General features: G+C 40.2%; 1 protein-coding gene across 1 annotated transcript in view; it reads right to left on the bottom strand.

The window, feature by feature from the left end:
* LOC124300690 (glutamate receptor ionotropic, NMDA 2B) overlaps nucleotides 1-19,776 on the bottom strand; it is a 1,918,249-nt gene that overhangs the window by 1,160,088 nt on the left and 738,385 nt on the right. The window contains exon 8 of the mRNA XM_046755014.1: nucleotides 575-804. Within this exon, the coding sequence (XP_046610970.1) occupies nucleotides 575-804 (230 nt within the window). The remainder of the gene's footprint in view (nucleotides 1-574; nucleotides 805-19,776) is intronic.

The following is a 19,776-nucleotide window of genomic DNA, read 5'->3' as shown; positions in this document are numbered from 1 at the left end:
TCATTCTCTGGCATTTTTTTTTCCATGAGTTGCAGAATTCTAGACTCACAATAAGTGATTGAATTAACACAACAACAAAAAAGATCTTATCGATTGCCGCTATGTGTGATTCGTTAGTGGTACAGAACATCGAATAATCGATGAAGGTGGTGTGACTAGTGAAAACCCATGGTAACGTTCCCCGTTTTTTGAAATCGACTGTTAATATAGCTAAATGTCGGACCCGTTGTAGATGACATACCAACTGTAGGTGAGTACATCATCAAACATCAAACTGGCTTGGTCGGTCTGCCGTTATCTTGATTCAGAACTCTCAGTATCCTATCTACTAGCCTACCCAACTGATTGGACTAATACTGCACAACAAACTCATAACCTAACTGTTGCTTCAATATGACAGCATTTGCATAAAGAATTCGAGCAATGATTTTTTGCTGCAAGGTTTTACAGGACGTTTTTCCGAAATTATTCATAATCGAAGGCAAGAATGAAGTAATTTTGCAGCAATGATGCAATCCTACGTGCAGTGCAATGGATTGGTATCGAGCTCAAATAGGTCAGTAAAATCGCTCACCCATTTATGTCGGATTCCTTGGCAACTCTGCACAGAATGCCTCTGTCCATCAGACATTTTCCAGTAATGGGATCTGGTGGAGCTAAGTTAATGTAGGGTGGCTCTTCTAAAAAAGTAATTTTCAAATGAAATTTTTCAGGCACCCCTTGCGGTGGAGTATGGGAGCCACCGGGCCAAACTATATCCTTGATATCCAGCCCTTCTTTTTGCCAGGATTTCCATATTCCAATCTGCAATTGACAACATATTTATTTAAGTAACTTGATATTCAATAGAACAACATAATATATAATTGTAAGCAATTTAGCCAACAATTTCGTATCGTAGGAGCTGATTCTACAAAACAATAATGGTTGAAAAAAAGGCTGATTAACTCTGTAATCACTTATCAGCGGATTATGTACGGGCTACCATGCGCACGTGGCTCATTGTTTGCTGGCCTCAACTGGCTGTGTCTTGCGTACACGCTTCTCATTACACTGACTTACGCACTCATAGGCCAGCTAAAAAGCATGAAAAGTAGTACGTTTTGCTGCGAATCTGTAAAATTGAGCTAAGAGTACTTCGATGACATAATGAAATGGTATTAATAATTTTGCGATCAGCTCCCAAGGTCATCGTAAAAAAAAAAATAAGTGTGCAGTTCACACGTGGTAGAAGTGAAACCTTCAGAAACTAAACTGCGAGCGAATAAGGCGAATGCAGTATCAGGAGTGAAATAATTATTCGGTTTATTGATAGTCGTTTCATCAAGTTTCATCCAGTTTGAAATCATTACGGTGCTGAAGAAGTTGAGTTTTCGATACATCGATAGTTGTTTCATCGAGTTTTATTGACTTTCAAATCATTGTCGCGCTAATTGAGTTAAGTTTTGCATTTCTGGTTCGACGATATTTTCATCACATCGATAGTAGTTTCATTTCGTTTTATCGAGTTTCAAATCACTCCCGTGCAGAAGAAGTTTTCACGTCAAAAAGGTTGAATCGTTTCATTTGGAACCTAATAATTTAGTCAAAAACTATGTCAAACAAAAGTTGTTGGCGACAAAAAAAAACCGCGATAAAGTATCGCATATTGATCTTCGTATCTTCAAAAATAGGAGAGAAAAAAACTACAAACAAATAGTGAAAACAGTAATCAATTCGTGTATATGATATACGTAGACTGTAACGTGACATTTTTGATGCCCGTTAGAAGGGGCTCCTTGGACCCTTGGCGGAACCAAATTTAGGGGTTTCCATGATTGGGTCGCGAAGACTTTGTGAAAGAGTCCCAGAACTAAAGTTACGCATCCGAAACTACGGAGGGGACACTTGAGCGAATAGCGTAAGATGATTCAGATTTTTTTTTTTTTTTGGAGTTTACTCCTTAAGAAACGATTTGAGTTTTAGGGCCCAGTACGGAAATTATGTAAGGAGTAAAATCAAGTGTAACACGAAAACTTGAGGCGTTACGTAGAAAGAGACAAACATGGATGTCCCTAAATTAGGGGACACGGATGAGCCAGCGTGATACCTGACTGAAATGTAACTGAAAATTTCTTTACCGGAAGCTCGTCCGACGCATAGATTTTGAATTATAAGCGATAGAGCTGGGCCAATCAGAGTGCACCTGTTCGTCTGGATTTGCCGCCACGGAAATTGCTGTTTTGTTCATCTGGGTGAATTATTATTATTCGTTTACGAATTAAATATCGGCACCTCCCCTCTCTCCCTGTTGTACCCCTTCTCGGGCGCTGACCTCGGTATCGTTGCCGCGGCACACGCTGCCGGCCGCACATCACGGACGCATACTCGTGCGTGTGAACATAAGCGAATCCCCAGCTACACAATACTACAAAACACACATCTACGAGTGAAAATAAAAATAAATCTCCAAATAAATCAGCGGATGTAAGATTTAATGTTATAAAACACTTCCAATCATCGATGTATGCATAAAATTAGAGACTTTAGATGATTAAAATGCCGTTAGGGTTCATAATTACTCATTCAATCAATCTGGCTTGGGATCTTCAGAATTATGCTTTCCGAACATTTTTTGTGTCTTTGCAACATAATTTTTCCACTAGTTTTAAATTCATCATTGACATCCGATTTTTCAATAATGCGAGGGAAAAATAACTCGCTGAATTGACGTGTCAATAGGTTTGTAAATCAATTACGATTTACCTGAGTTAATACTAAATAACTGAATAAATGAGAATTCACTGAATCACTAAAAATGATAACTGAAATCATGAGAATTATTTGAGATATAACTGAATTAGGAAGAGTTGTAATAAGTCAAGTTACTTTGAATTACTTTAGATTCGTGTCAAAATTTTATGTTTAGAGAAAAAAATAATTAAATTCAAATAAAAAAGTAATTTTAAATTAAGAAGAAGAAAATTCCGAAATACCTGAATTTGAATGAAGCAGTTTGAATTCAATAAATCTATCTGAATTTGAGGAAAAATAATTATTATTGTTTGGAATAGAAAAATGAAGTCGAATTACATGAATAAATTCAATTAATTCAACTCAAAAAAATATGGTGTCATTCAGATTCCTAGTTATTTCCTCGTCGATTCAATGCGGGTCTGGAGTGGCAAGTAACGTTGAAATTGTTGAGATCAATGCTAGTGATGGCCACTTATCTGAGAATGATCGATGTATCGATTAATCGATTTCAACAAAATAATCGGACACGGCTCGATTGAATTGGTAAAAATTAATCGATTTGGTAAATTTCTGCGTGTAGTCTTAATATCAGAAGAGATATTTTGATAATTCATAGTCTTATTCAAAATATTTTTAAGTTTGATAAATTTTGAGTAATTGATACTTAAATCACATACATCGATACTGAATTGCATCGTCCGTGTGAGTAAACAAGCGGCTTAAGGCTGACCGTGAGCCAGCCCTCGAACTTCCCGTTTTCACACTGCCAATTCAAGGTTCATGGAACAAATTTATATTATTATCCAATTTCAATTTCCAACTACAAATTCAGAGTCGTGATTGACGATTCAAAAGCCCTTGCATGTCATATTACATAAAAAAATATTACGATTTTTTTTTATTTTGAATCACTAATACTGGATCGACCATCATAAATTTTGGAAATCTGACCTTGGATCGGTCAGATATGCGTCCGTGATGTGCGGCCGGCAGCGTGTGCCGCGGCAACGATACTGAGGTCAGCGCCCGAGAAGGGGTACAACAGGGAGAGAGGGGAGGTGCCGATATTTAATTCGTAAACGAATAATAATAATTCGCCCAGACGAACAAAACAGCAATTTCCGTGGCGGCAAATCCAGACGAAATGGTGCACTCTGATTGGCCCAGCTCTATCGCTTATAATTCAAAATCTATGCGTCGGACGAGCTTCCGGTAAAGAAATTCTCGGTTGCATTTCAGTCAGGTATCACGCTGGCTGGTCCGTGTCCCCCAATTTAGGGACATCCTGTATATGGGGCATTCCAGGTCAATTCGACAAGGGTCTGCCCCTCTCCCTCTCCAATCTGAGTCTTAATGACCAGAGGTGTTTTGTTAGCCTAAAATAACATCTCCAAATTTTTCTCAGTCTTTTATCAACCGCCCTGACGCCTCTCCGACCCCTTAAGTGATAATACTTTCGAAAACGGTCAAACGGACATTTTTGAAAATTATGAAAAAAATGACATCAATTCTGTAGCCAAAATGAAAAATGTCACAACCAAAATCGAAGTGGGTAGGCAGAACGGTAATTTTTTATCAATTTTTTCAACGAATAATTTTTTTTTTAGTAAATTTAATTTTTTTCGCATTTTTCAGGATTCAATATATTTTCCTAAATGCAACATCATCGGGAAAGTAATATAAATTTAGGAAAAGACTTTGGAAGGGTTTTTACAAATGAATAAATACTATTGCATTTTATGATCTGCGAATTTTATATGATGTGTAATTTATCGAGGATGAATGATTTTTTACATTTACGCTTTCGTCGCTTTGGGGAATCACACAATGTATCTTTTGTAAATGTGATATTCGGCTAACATTTTCAAATCTCTTTTCTATTTTTACTTTTTCGTTATCGTAAAATTGCTTCGTTGAAAATTCTACAGAAATATTAGGGAGATTGAAAGATTGATTTGCCCAATGGTACAACTGATTTGCAATGGTGATTTGGCAATCTGATGGGCGCCGGGCGCTGTAAACTTGCTCGGGCTGCCTCTCGCTTCAGAGTCCCGCCAACGCCATCACACAGACCTTTCCCATGTTTTGTGGCAAAGAAATGCCACTCCGCTTTGATACCAAAGTCTTTTTCGTGATAACATATGTAAACAGCATGTGACAAATTTTTAAATTATTGGGGTGCACTATCAGAAAATAAGTAAATTTTTCTGACATTGTCACAGATCGACTTAATGTAGTTCACCACGATTGTCGTGTGAAGATGGACTGCAACTGAATCATGAGCCGTATTGTCAGAGACGATTACCAAACTTTTGTGTCCATCTTTAAAATAAATGACGACTAGGTAATCTGTTGCCTGAGCGTTATTCCAATGGAAACTCGGTGCCGCATCTTGGATAACGAAAGCATAATTTTCGGCAAAATAGCATATTGCCAGAAACTCTCCTTCTTGCGATGATTCTTTTAAACTTTTCACGGAATTTCCTTGATTTTTGGAAATGAAAGCATGAGGCAAAAGAGCTTTCACTTTCCCACAGAAATCTTCGATGAATTCATAAAATTCTTTAAGAAAAGTTTCGAGCGAAGTTCGAGGTTTGGCTATCCATTACTTGTATGTTATCTCATTGACTTCATTATTGGAAAACAATTCATCCAAAAGGCTGTACAAAAATTTGATTCCCGGACAGTTCGAACATTTTCCTAGGTAGCAATCTTTGGTAGAATCACGAGACAAAATGGCGTTGACATAATCCTTGCAGCTAGCGATAGGCTGTATAGTGTCTTTGCTGAGCTCTTTCAAAGAGCAACCTGAAATATTTGATTTTAATTGCTATCATTTTCTGTTAATCACATATGTTGTATCCTCAATGCGTTTTCGGATAGATACAACGATAATTTCTCAACATTAATGTAAATCGTATATTTCGAAATAACGAACGAGTGTATTTCGAAATACCTAAGAATGTGTCGAATAAGCATAAGAAGCGACCAAGACCGATTCGATGCGTTGACTAACGACCCAAATTCAATGTGGAAATGAAAGGATGCAAAAGTGCAAACGAGTCAACCTTCGATATGAATACTATCGAACAAAATGATCAGTCTTAATTGATACGTCGAATGAAGCAGTTGGTCTCGGTATTCATACGATGATTATCTCTAATTCTTACTTAAACTTTGTAAAAAGGATTTGATTATTTTAATAAACTATTATCTTGTTTTAACTCCTAAGTTAAACTTCAGTTTTTTATTGGCAATAATCCCGAATAAAAATCCTTTATCGGTTAACTATCCGATTTTCCGATATAAAACATATTCTTTTCACAAATTCGTTGTAAAGCTGAATATTACCTGAGATCATCGGCTTCACATTCTGATGGATTGAACAGACAAATATCGTATGAGTACCAGAAGCACCTGCTAAAGTGCAGTGCTTTGGCCTCATAGATGCGAAAGTTGAAAAGCCTATCTTTTTGTCAGGATACTCCAGACGAAAGCTTTCAAACAATTCTTTCAAATTTGAAAAAATTAATTTCCTTCGGACATGAGTTTGGTTCCCACCTACATCACGTACTGATACGTATTCCTTTTTACTAGGCATCGTAAGACTGTTCCTCTCATCATCGTAAAATTCGAGTACAGCTTTTTTTCGTGTCTTCGCATATTTTTTTTCCTGTATTATGAATTAGTAGAGAATTTTTGTTTTTCCATATAATTTTCCTAAAAAACAGTTGTGCTTAAGATGATAAGATAACAAACAATGCACACCGTGCTTTTTATTGGGTAAAGACAATATCCCTTTACTTTCAAGGAGTTTCTTTGATTCTTGTGCCATATACAACGTGGTGTTCATCGTTTGTGATTTGTTTATGGTTGGGAAAACACACTAGTAGGGGTGCATCCTCGGGTTCTCGATCACGTAGGAGTGAAAGGGGTAGGAGGAATGATTGAGATTTTTGGATGATTTACTATTTATTCATTTGAGACCCACTGACAATTACGCGAATGCTATGGAGGCTAGGGGACGAGTGAGTCTTGCTCTCGTGCTGTACTCTCCACGACACACCATTACACACTTGCGTCAAACCGACGCTACTGAGCCCACTCACACAACACTCCCCCTTGTAAAAAAAAGCTACCTTCTTACGTTTTCAAGTACAATCATCTGGATAACGTTGAGGAGAGTGTATTCTTCTTCTATCTCTTGAAACTCTTTGAACTTGAGGCCCTTGTAATTCATCATTTTCCGTTTCTTCTACATTTAACGCACTGCGTTCAATTTCCATACTATTAGGCTCTATATTTACCATATCTTGTACCTTATTCTGGACAACATTCCTCACATTTTGCACATATTCACCAACTTTAACGTTACTTATATAATCTAATTTAGTAAATTCTTCATCAGGTACATAATAATATTCTTCATCAATAAACGTTTTCGATCGGTTTTCTGTGTTTTCGCCGATTTTCAGCATTTGATTTATGTGTCTTTTCCAGACCTTGTTATTGTCCAATTTAATTAAATAATGCAACTTACCTATTCTTTTAATTACTCTACCGAAAAACGACTTGACCTTGTTACTATAATTCCTACAACTTACTCTGTCGTTTATGCAAAAACTTCTTATAGAGTTATCAATTGTTTGAATAATTTTTTTCTGTGGTTTCATCAAATCAATTCTGCAACGTGGTTCTCTATTAAATAATAACTTGTAAGGACTTTTATCACATTTCGGCAATGGTGTAATTCTATACTGATTTAACATTCTTTGCAAACAATACTCCAAATCCGTGTTCTGATTTTCCATCATTTTTGCTAACGATTTCTTTAGAATCTGGACAAAGGGTTCTGCTTGACCATTCGTTGTTAGATTACACGGGGCTGTGAATTTGTGTTGAATTCCATTTGTTTGTACAAATCTTAAAAATTCTCTTGAAATAAACGTCGTTCCATTATCCGAAACAATTACTTTTGGAGCATTGTATGCAGCAAACATTTTTCTACACAATGGTATAATATTTTTAGTTTGTATTGTGACGTGGACTTTTCCCGCTCCTCGGTCACTCGGAGAAAATGACCGAGAACTTACCGCGCGCACAATAATTTGGCGTCCACGATGTCCCCTGAACCTGCAATAATACCGCGAAATTTGTTGGGCGCCTGGCGTGGTCAACACGCCTCGAAATCGGTAATACGATATACCGCGACCATATGCTCGGTAGCTCAGTACCGCGGAGAGGGGAGGGGTAATTTTTGGGTAGAGAGAGATACGCCACACGTACGCCGACAAGTTATTTCACAAAGCAGCAAGAAAATTAAACAATATATTTCAAAATAGCGATAATACAAAAAAAAATAAAAATAATAACAATACTGTGGAAGCTTGTCCTCGCGATCCCAAACGCAAACGCTTAGCTTACAAAAAAAAAGAACGAGCAAACAAACTAATCAATCAAAAAAAAGAAAAAAATATGAAGGGATCCCGAAGACCTCTACGGCCTACGTGCGCTAGTCACTATACTACTCGTGACCGCTAATTTACACACAAAAAGAAACCAAAAGCAAAATCGGACGCGACGCGCTGCTCGCGATCGTCCTCTACAGAACGGCGCTAATCGCCAACTTAACACTAACGGATTATGCAAATAAAGAAAAAACTAAACTGAAACGAGGCTCGTCGCGGCACCCGCGACCCTCCTCTAGGAACGAATATTTTTATTAGCGCGCACCCGAGCTCCACTTTCTCTGCGACGGCGGGACGCGGTCGCGAATTCGAATGCTCCCCATGAGACTGCTCGCGACCTACACGAGAACGGAGGCTGTATCGGATGAAGTAAAATGACCCCGTGTAACGGATTTCAGTTACACTCAAACTCGAGGCAATAATGTCTCGGCTCAACCCGTGACTCGACTCGATCTCCTCGATCCCCCGAAATTAACGCTACTTCCTTACGCGCAACTCAGGCTACGGTCACCAAGCAAATGTATCGGCTAAAGAATCTCGAGTACAGTCGCTAACGCCAATCCTCACTGGCTATCCGTCCTCGGCAAGCCTTTACTAATGATCTCTCGAGATTCTCTCGCAAGAAGGTTAACAGCGCTTACCGCTCCACATCCACGCGACAAAAAGGCCAACTCCCTCGTGGTCCCTTGCTGCCATTTTCCTCGCGATCACTGTATTTCCTCGTAACTCTCAAAACCAAAAAAAAAACGCACGATCGCTGTGTTCGATAGTCCTCGTTAATCGCCAGAACTAGAGTGATCTCGAATGGTCGCAACGCCGATCTCGTCACGCTAATCCTTCGTGACGTCATCACGCTAAGAATGCGCAACAATCGATCGGTCATCGATTTTGGGGATTGCGCAACTTGCCGCGCACCTGTCGTCGCTACGCGGCGCAGAACTTAAGGCTAGATCGCGATGTCGTCTCCCGCGCAGCTCTACGGAGTCCTGGGGTTGGGCGGGGTGGTGCTCCCTCGTCGCTAGCTGGTCTCTCGCGGTTGCCTTGGTTGGGCGTAGGCGGGGTGAGCGGGGAGGCTGCGGCGCGCCGGCCACCAGCGGGAACCGCGTCCGCCTTGGATTCCCGCGCTGCAGGGATCTGCGTTGCCTCCCCCTCCGCAGCCTCGGTGTCCTTCCCGCGAGATCTCCGCGGTTTCGCCTTGCCTCGAAAGATGTTCGGCGTCGGAGTTGGTCGCTGGAGGGTAGCCGGTGCACTCAAAAAAAAAAATAAAAAAAAACAAAAGCCTGTAATATCTTGGTCGCAATGCGCTATTTCGTCCCTGTCGAAGCTCGGGTGCGTGACTCCAGTTCTGGCGCTCTCTAAGATTATTTCGCGACTCGATTTTCTAAACCCTGATTCCGGGATCTCGCCCAGGGTTCAGGTAGTCTCTTGTAACGGGCAGGCCTAACCGAACTGCCACGTTACAGTATATTATTCACAATATGAATTTCTGGCCACTTTGAAAATGCGTCGACCAAGACAAAAAACATCTTACTCTTGAAAGGCCCCGCAAAATCAATATGAATTCTTTCAAAAGGTTCTGTAGCTGGTTCCCAAATATGTTTAACTACTTTTGAAGCCTCATTTCTGTATAAATTATACTCATAACAATTTTGCGTTACCTGTTCAATGTCACGGTGTATACCAGGCCACCAACAATGACCCCTAGCCAAATTTTTCATTCTTATAACACCAAAGTGTCCCGTATGCAATTCATTTAAAATCTTTGCTCTCAAAGTTCTTGGAACTACCACCGTGTGGTTTCTAAACAACATACCTTGTTCTAGACAAAATTCCTTTGGATTGCAATTTCAACACTTTTTAACCGACAAATCCTTACCTTTTTGTAATAAAGTAATGATATTGGACAGTTCCTTGTCATTTTCGTATTCTTTAATCACTTCCTCTGATGTGACTGGCAAAGTATGAATCATATTCATATAAAAAATATCAAGGGCATCAATAGATTCGCACTCTTCACTATCACATATTGGTAAACGAGATAGACAATCTGCATTCCCATTTTGTTCCGATCTTTTATACTGTATTTGGAAATTGTATCCCGACAAAAATACAGTGTAATACTGCATCCTTATTGCACTAAAAACCGGCAAACTTTTGGTTTTTGAAAAAATTTGAGTTAATGCACGATTGTCCGTTACCAACGTGAAATGATTCAGATAAATATACTGATGGAAATGCTTTATGGCGAACACTATTGCAAAAGCTTCTTTGTCCACGTGCGAATATTTCCGTTGTACCTTCGAAAATGAATGTGAAATAAACTTAATTGGTCTTTCTGTACCGTCCGGGAATTTTTGTGACAACACTGCCCCACAACCAACCGGACCCGCGTCGGTCGCTAAAATTACTGACAACGTCGGATCGAAATATGTAAGATAATTTTCACTTTGAAATTCTTTTTTAGATAAATCGAAAGCCTGCTGACACTCCCTCGACCAAATAAATTTCTTTCCCTCCTGTAGTAAAACGTACAACGGCTGTAGATGTATGCTTGCATTTTTGAAAAATCTATTGTAATAGTTAATCATGCCAATGAAAGATCGTAATTAACTTACATTCTGAGGTACTGGCATATTCTCGATTGCCGACCTCTTTTCTTTCATCTTGTGTATACCGAATTTGTCAATTGTAAATCCGCAATATGTAATGCTTTGAAAAATGAACTTTTCTGAACATTAATTTTTATATTATACTCATGTAATCTTTTGAAAACTATCTCTAATATTTGTAAATGTTCTTGTAAATTTTTAGATCCAATACGAATATCATCTAAGAATGCTTTAACTCCTGGCAAATCAGTGAAAATGTTGTCCATGCTACGCTGCCAAATCGCAACAGCAGAAGACACTCCATACCGCAGTCTCTTGCACATAAACAAACCTCTATGAGTGTTCAATACTATATACTTTTGACACGATTCATCTAACTGCATCTGTAAGTACGCTTGCTTAAGATCAATTTTAGAGAAGATCGTGCACCCCGCCATTCCCGCAAAAAGCTCGTCTATTGTAGGTAAATGATATTCATCTACTATCAATAAAGGATTTATTGTGATGCTAAAATCACCGCAGATTCTAACCTTATTGTTTTTCTTTAAAATCGGCATTATTGGGGTAGCAAATTCTGCCGTATTGACTTTCTCTAAAACTCCCTCCTTTACTAAATTATCTAATTCTTTGTCTACCAATGGTACCAGCTTAAACGGCAACGTCCTTGCTTTGAAAAAAATTGATTTGACATTTTCTTTGAAAACTAATTCTGCCTTCAATTTTTTTATTGGACTTAAATCATCCTTTGTAATACTGTTATATTTTTCTAACAACTTATGAAGTCCCATTTTAGAAGGATCTATTTCTATCAAATTAATTTCAGAAATTTCATTTTAATCGCACTTCCTTCTCTTTTTGGAAACATAACTCTCATCCATTCTCTACCGAGAATTGGATTTCTATTTAGGTCTGTCAAATAAATACGAAACTTGTACTGTACCTTTTTCCATAAAACATTCACTATAGTATATCCATATACCTTAACCGAATTGTATTTGTAAGTTTCTAATTTGATATCGTTTTCACATACAGAAAACCCTTTGAAAAAATACGCGCATTGTCAATAAACATCACTGTTACCGCTGCTCCGGTGTCTACTTCGAAGTCGATCAGTTTTTGCTCCACTTGTATACGTAGATGGTATTTCTGTCTGCTCTCCGGTACATCCAATTTCAAAACGTCGACCACTCGGCACAAGACGTCGCTCTCTTCCAGCTGGTTTATGTTTCTCTTGTTCATACAAACTTTCTCCAAATGGCCTTTCTTACTGCAAGATCTACAGACGATGTCCCGATCGAGTTTACACCCTGTAGCCATCTGTGACTTGCTCCCACACCGATAACAATATCTACTTCTCGAACTTTCTGTTGTATTGTTGTGAAGTTTACCTTGACCTTGGCTCTTCACGCCGTTCCTTTTCTTCGTTAGATAAGACGGCTTTCGGTCGTTGACTAAATTCACGGCATGTGATTGGCCAGCATTTGAAATTTGCAAATTCTCTTTTCTTGAAATTTCCATAGCTTGAGCTGTACTCAATGCATTTTCTATTTTCAAATTTTCGGCTTCCAGCAACCGCTGTCGCGTACGATTGCATTCTAGCCCGAAAACGAACTGATTTCGTAAAGCACTTTTAACAAAAGTACCAAAACCGCACATTTGGCTCAGCTTCTTTAATGCATTCAAGTAATCTTGCACACTCTCTCCGGGCTCTTGCTTTCTTGAATTGAATTTGTAATTTTCAGCAATTTCGATTACCTTTGGTTCGAAAAGTGTAGTTAGACTGAGTACCAGTTCGTCGTATTTTTGGCTGTACGGAAATTTATCTAATAAATAATCACATAAACTCGAATATTGCTCTGCACCAATATATCGTAGTAAATATGGCACTCGATCTACTCCGGTAATCTTGACTATCATGAAATCACCTTCAAGCTGCTGCAGCCAACGTTTGAATGTAATTGTAACAGGATTGAATTTTTCCACCCGAACATCAACTATTTGCACTGGATCTGGCATCTTGAATCTCTGTACTTGTATTCGTCCTTTTTTTTTTTAAACTGCGTGACCATCCTCGTCGCCACTGATATGTTTATGGTTGGGAAAACACACTAGTAGAGGTGCATCCCCGGGTTCTCGATCACGCAGGAGTGAAAGGGGTAGGAAGAACGATTGAGATTTTTGGATGATTTACTCTTTATTCATTTGAGACACACTGACAATTACGCGAATGCTATGGAGGCTAGGGCACGAGTGAGTCTTGCTCTCGTGCTGTACTCTCTACGACACACCATTACACACTTGCGTCAAACCGACGCTACTGAGCCCACTCACACAACAGTTTGCGAAATCTTTTTCACGCTCCAATTTGCTGGAAGTAAGGTTAAAATCTGCAGCTTATGGGCTCTGTCAGTTTCATCACGATCAAATATTTCTTTCAATGTGACAATCAGCTTTCGAAAATGACAACAATCGGCATCCACATCTGCGTCAAATTCAGTTTCCAGTTGCGAAGCTCCAACTGCAATCACAGCGTGCAAGCGTGACATCACACTCGCTACACGAATGGGCGCTTGCCAACGTTGCCACTGACGCTCGCAACAGCGACACTAGCGCCTCCCTTATACGCGGAAATATTTGAATAATACTACAGCTTGTGGCGCCCCAGTCGGTCCCGCCAAGTAACACGCCTCCGGCCCCCCCGTCGAGTACGTCCCGACGGAAACCAAGGAAGCAGTCTCTGATGCCGCGCTCGGATGAGTGAGCGCCGCCATGCTCGAGTGAGCGCCGCCATGTTCGAGAGAGAACGCTGATGGCCACGAACGAAGAGAGACACGCTTCACGCCACAGCTCTAGCGACCACGCTAACACACTCGAGCAGTGATCATTGTAAAATAAGAGTTATACGAGTCCAAGTTGTTCTTTCGTTTAAATAAAAGTTCATTATTACTTTCATAATAAAACGGAGTGTGTGTGTAAAGTTGAGTACCCGTCCCTCACACTAACTCCTTTAGTGGTGACCCCGCATAGCTCGGGAAGGACCGAGCAACGAACATTCGAGGAAAAACACAACTCTACGACTCAGTGACTCGACTCAAGTACGTGTGTGCGATTTTTGGAGTTAAGGGGGCATGCACGAGCAGCACGCTGCAAAAGACGACGCCAGACTCCTCCGTTCAGCCTCATTCGCAGCCGTCGGAGAAGCCTCGCAGACATCGACGCCAGTATCATCATTACCCTCGCTCGCACGTGGACGAGGTAAGCGGTTACCAAACGCAGAACAAGGCATTCCGCCATTTTCCGGCGCGAATCGTCTCGCGTTTTTAGAGCTCTCTTCCGCCTACACAGGAAGCGACGATTCGCTCTCCGACGGTAACGACGAAACCGGCTCTGCCAACGAAACAATCCGCGAGTACCATACGCCACCGCCAGAGGCCGACTCCGAGTCAAGAGCGAACGATTCTGCTGACGCGCGCTCACCCACCTCGTCCGACATGATGAGCGATGAACCCGGCGGCACCGAAGGAGCCGGAAACCGCGGCGCCGTAGAATCCTCGGCAGCATGCCGTCTACCACCGTTTCTCAGAACGCACGCGCAGCTCTGGTTTTACCAAATAGAAGCATTGTTCCAGTACAGCAAAGTATCCAAAGACGACTCCAAGTTCCACCTCGTGGTCGGCGCGCTTGATGCAGACGCGCTTGTGGAAGTTGCTGATCTCCTAGCACACCCACCAGAGGAAGACAAATACAGAGCTATCAAGAACCGCATCCTGCAAAGATACTCCGACTCACCGGACCGCCAGCTGCAGAAACTATTCACCGAGCTGGAGCTTGGGGACCGCAAGCCGTCACACTAACTCCTTTAAGCTCTCAACTGAATGTGATTTACTTTCTAGATGGTTGTTGTATTAGGAATGGTGTATAGAACTCTAAAAATTAAAAAAAAAATCGAAATAACAGAAAAAAAATCAATGGGTTAAAAAATTGATACAGAATTATCGATTTGCCTGCCCACTTTGATTTTGGTTGGGATATTTTTCTTTTTGGCTACAGAATTTATGCAATTTTTTTCATAATTTTCAAAAATGGCCGATTGACCGTTTTCGAAAATATCATCATTTAAGGGGGGGGGGGGGGGGGGGGGGGGCGTCAGGGGGGTTGGTAAAAATCTGAGAAAAATTTGAAGATGTTATTTTAGGCTAATGAAACACCTCCAGTCATTAAGAGTCAGATTGGAGAGGGTGAGGGTCAGACCCTTGTCGAATTGACCTGGAATGCCCGATATGTACAATTCTATTTCACACCGCAACTACTATAAGATTCAGTTTATCTGCAGGTCCTGTAGCACCACGAAAGCGTATCGGTCGTGTTTGGAAATACGATCAGCTTATCGGCGTTCCAGCACAGTGCTATCTTCTTCTATTCTATGGTACAGACCTGATGCTTCTGACTCAGTATGAGACTCTGATATTTGACCAAATTTTTATTTTGAAAAGCGCACTTCAAATGATCATCAAAAGTTATTGTTTATAATAGTGATCCTTTGACACCCTTGGCCCGATTTTTATCTTTTTTCCTCCCCTAACACTCTAAATAAATAGAATTTCGCTCTTAATTCAACAAATTCTGCTATTATTTTTCCGTTACACTCGTCCTTCATCAAACCGAGGACATTTTTGTTAACCAACGGCATTCCGTAGACATTATCAGGCGGATAATCGGAGGTGTCAAATTTCTTCAAGTCCTGTTTGATGCAGTCGTACCTGTCAGGGACTGTGAAGTGATGTATCAAACTGTCCGTCTTAGTATACATAAATTTTGTCTAATGTCCAAATTTCGTTTCAACATAATTGTAGTGAAAATCGTAAATAAAGATTTTCGACAGATTTAGAATAGAGAAGCCTGCATATAATGGTTTGTGAGTGTGACTTTAGTTTTACGCAATTCAACTATTATCATATCCTTACCAGAAATGGTGCAATAGCGGAAACTTGGTTTGGCAATGGTAGCTCTAGCACCATATCTACCATGCCATTTTGTGATCAATCTAACATCTCTGTATTTTCTAATATTTTTCATCGTCTTACCGAAAACTGCATTGTTCATTAATTTGTAAAAGTTTTTTTCGAATTCGTTTGTCCATTATCTTCTCAAATCGGTATTTAAATCTATGTACTTTTTAAGCCACGGTGTCTGCCTAAATCTAAGTACTCTGTGAATTTCAACTAATTTTAAACCTAGCTCTAAACATTGTTCCAAAACGCGGTGATGAATAACATAGTTTTGCATGGTAAGTAATGCGGTCGTCAATTTCGGCTGCTTGCTATTCGAAGTCGGAGGCATGTACTCCTGCGAACACAGTGGCAAATCGTTGTGCATTTCATGCAGTTCCTCATGATATTCCAAAACCACCTCTAATACATAGCCAAACTCTGCTCCGTCCAAGATGGGAAATACATCAAATTGTTCGAAATCTGGCATCCATTCAAAGCAACTGCATGGTAGAGCAAAGCTCATAGCAGCACCATATAAACTGTTGACATCGAAGTACATGAGATACGACTCTTCTAGTTCTGAAGTGAAAACACCTCCCATGTATCTAGTATTAGCCTTTGCATATCGATTAGAGTATTAGGACACGCCATCTCGAATACCTTTTTCAATAAACAGAACCATATCAACATCGGTGAGAAGCTCGAGTTTACCACCAGTACATTTCAGCATCGCGTGAAAAGAAAGACCGGGCGCTGTGTAATAATGTAAAGGGTCCAGGTTGTACGTTGCCCAACAACTCTGCCGAAAGTTTCCAAAAACGTCTGTCAATAGAAAAACGTCAGTTTTCAAATATAAGTCTGAGTACACTCTTAACGTTTTAATCCTGAAAGCGTGCCAAACTTTGCATGCGTGCCCGTGATCTTCACCCGACATATCTTGGTTGTTCAATTTTGAATAAAATTTTTCCTTGGGCGGTAACTGAACGTCCTCGAGCTTCTCCTAACCATCCATGTACTCATACGGGAAAACACCTTCCCTGGTTAATAATTCAAGTTTCTCGGAGCTAGTGCAAAATTTACGTGTGATTGTCTTCTGGATATCATTCAAATACGTTGCCAATTTTTCGAGGCTGCTGGGCATAAAATAATACGGATCTATAAATCTAAACTGTAGGTCCGTTCCTCCAACAAATTTAGTGAACGAAATGAAGTATTTGTCATCAATGGGTACAAGCTGAATAGTACCCTCAAAAGTTGTCGCCAATGCTTCAATCTGAAAATGCGAATCGTGATCTGACAGATTATGGATTATCACTGGGATAGTGTGTGAGTTCTGATAATTTAGATTACAGCCTCGGTGAGCCGCACCACGATACTTTCCATTGAAAAGACTGTGACCACGACGTTCGACGTCTTCGAGCGTAAACGGTTTTTCGCAAATGTGACACACCGTTGATAAATAAAATTTGTTAAGCTGATTGCAATTGAGCGGTCCTATGGGTACAACAGTTGTGAAATATGTTTGTAACGAATGTGCCAATTTTTCCAACTAATTCACAAACCATTGGATGCAAGTCTCTCCTCGTTTAATTTTGAACGTTGAAATGGAATCGTCGAAGGCGCAATGGAGGTAATATGCTACGCTGTACGAAACATGGTTCTGGTAAATTGTTCTATTTTTTGACACTTGAGTATGAGTAGGTTGCAGCAAACATTCAAGATCCACGTAAATACAGAACGGAACGGTTTCTTTGTGCTTGAAATTTTTGGATTTCAGTACCTTTTTCTCCTCTGTGGGTTATTCAACTTTGGTCTTGTTCAAACTCATGCAATAAACTGTGTGCAAGTACGACCATTACAGTTAGAAATTTGAAAACTTGTTAATCGAGACAAATTTTGAATGCAAGTTAAATGAAAGATATTTTTTCATAACTTTACATATCAACATCATCGTCATCTTCAGTGATTTCAGTTTTTGTGGCTAAAAGATCAATCACAGGTTTATCAGACTCATTTTGACTGAAGTGAATCAGTACTATTTCACTTTTTTCCCGATCATCTTGGTCTATACCATGACGGAATGTCCGTTAACTTTCCCAAATTTTGAAATGATGTTTTTGTCCAGAGACATAGGAAACTTTATGTCATCATACCGTAGCACTGAGCTGAAATGCGGGTACGAGCTTGTCGCGTTGGGATTGTGTTGTTCGCTGGGAACAGAGCTGCGGTGACCGACCAAAGAAAGCAGTAAGAGTAGTTGTTTCTGATGTTCACCACAGCCTTCTTATCACTAAAATGCTTAGGTCACGGGGTGTGGGTATACAGACCACCTCGTAGCGGTGTATACTTGTTAATGTTGAAGGCAAGATTTATAATTTCAAGTCATTACCAGCCTGAATCCTATTCCTGGAACTCTTCCACCCTTTTCAACAAACGCTCTGTCGCGTTTTCGACGGACCATTCGTTAATATCCGTTGTCTGGAGGATGATTTCTCGTATTAGGAAATTTCACCTCTTCCGCCGCGTATTCATCTTTTCTAACTTTAAATTTACAAGCCTGGATGACGTTGGCTTTCGAGCTCCTGGCTTTCGTCAAAGCGTTTTTTAGTTTCGTCACAGCTAGAACCTTTGCGTCTTCTAGAAATCTCTCCATATCTTCATGCTTCAAATTGACGATGGATTAAGTTCGAATTCTCCCCTCAAAAGCTGGTTCCAAATCTTCCCAGTGAACTCAATCCCTTGTTCTTTCTTTTCGCGTACCTCCACCCGTTTTCTGAAGACGTTTGAATTTCTCCGCGAGCGCTTTCAAGTCCGATCGTTGTGATAATTCTCGTCTTTTCTCCAATCTATGAAATCTTCCGAAAAATTTTGTTGAGAAGCCGAATATTTTGACTTCCGACTTTTATCCATTTTTGAATTTCTGCTGTTGATCATGATTTGCCCAAGATGTTGTACGCCGATTCCATAATATCGATCAATCTCAAACACTTTGTGGATTCCATTTTTATCTTTTTCCTCACGTCTACTTGACAAGTTGATACTAAATGATCATTTGCAGTGATGAGCGTCCTTCTTATAAGGCAGCTGGACGTATGTTTGTATGTGCGTGTGCTGTAATATCGTTGTAAAGTGATGTTCAACTGTACCCTGGAAATTGTACTCAACAAAACTGTTTTTCATAGTATATTCATAAATTGATTTTACACCTTTACTTCAGCACTTCAGAGAAAATTTTTTTCCAATACGAAGCTTGTGTCAGATTCAACCTTGCTCTCTATCCTTGACCGAGCTGTACTCAAACCGACTTATGTTTCGCATTTCTAGAGCGATAGTAACTCAACACCGCAGATTCATAGCTCTGAATGTACACTACCGCAGCTATGGGTCAACTTTGCACTCCGGCCTCGACTGAACCCGTTCAAAATTCAACGTAGAGTTCACATGCCAGTTACAAGCCACAAAGAATGTCACGTTGACGATAACGTCTCGACATCCAAGTGGGTAAAAAACAATTTTCAGACCTATTAATTTTGGAATGTCACGTGGTTGGTCACTTGAGAAAAGAATGTGAGGTGATTGATGTTACACATCAGCAGTACCACCGTGGTAAAAGAATTTGAGGTGGTTGATGTTACAGATCAGCAGTCCCGTCGTGGGAAAAGAATGCGGGACGGTAACCGACATCCAGGTCGGTAAAAAAGTTTACGCCCCATACTGCACTCTCTAACGTTGACAGGCGAGCATAACATGGAGACTTTGACCTTCGGTCGGTAAGATTTTTGGTAAAGCAGCACGATTTTGACCCTAGACCAATAAGAATTGTCCGTAAAGCAGTGCGATTTTGACCGTCGACCGATACAATAGTCGGTAAGATAGCACGTTTTTGTCCTTGAGTCGGTACGGCAGACTGTGACGTCATCGCAGAGAAGGGTTTGAGTCTGTGGAGGATGTCGGTCAGTGTCGGTAACAGGA

This window comes from Neodiprion virginianus, chromosome 3, assembly GCF_021901495.1.
Source record: "Neodiprion virginianus isolate iyNeoVirg1 chromosome 3, iyNeoVirg1.1, whole genome shotgun sequence".
Classification (NCBI taxonomy): domain Eukaryota; kingdom Metazoa; phylum Arthropoda; class Insecta; order Hymenoptera; family Diprionidae; genus Neodiprion; species Neodiprion virginianus.
Note: the sequence above shows the minus strand (reverse complement) of the source record. Positions and strands in the feature narration are given on the sequence as shown.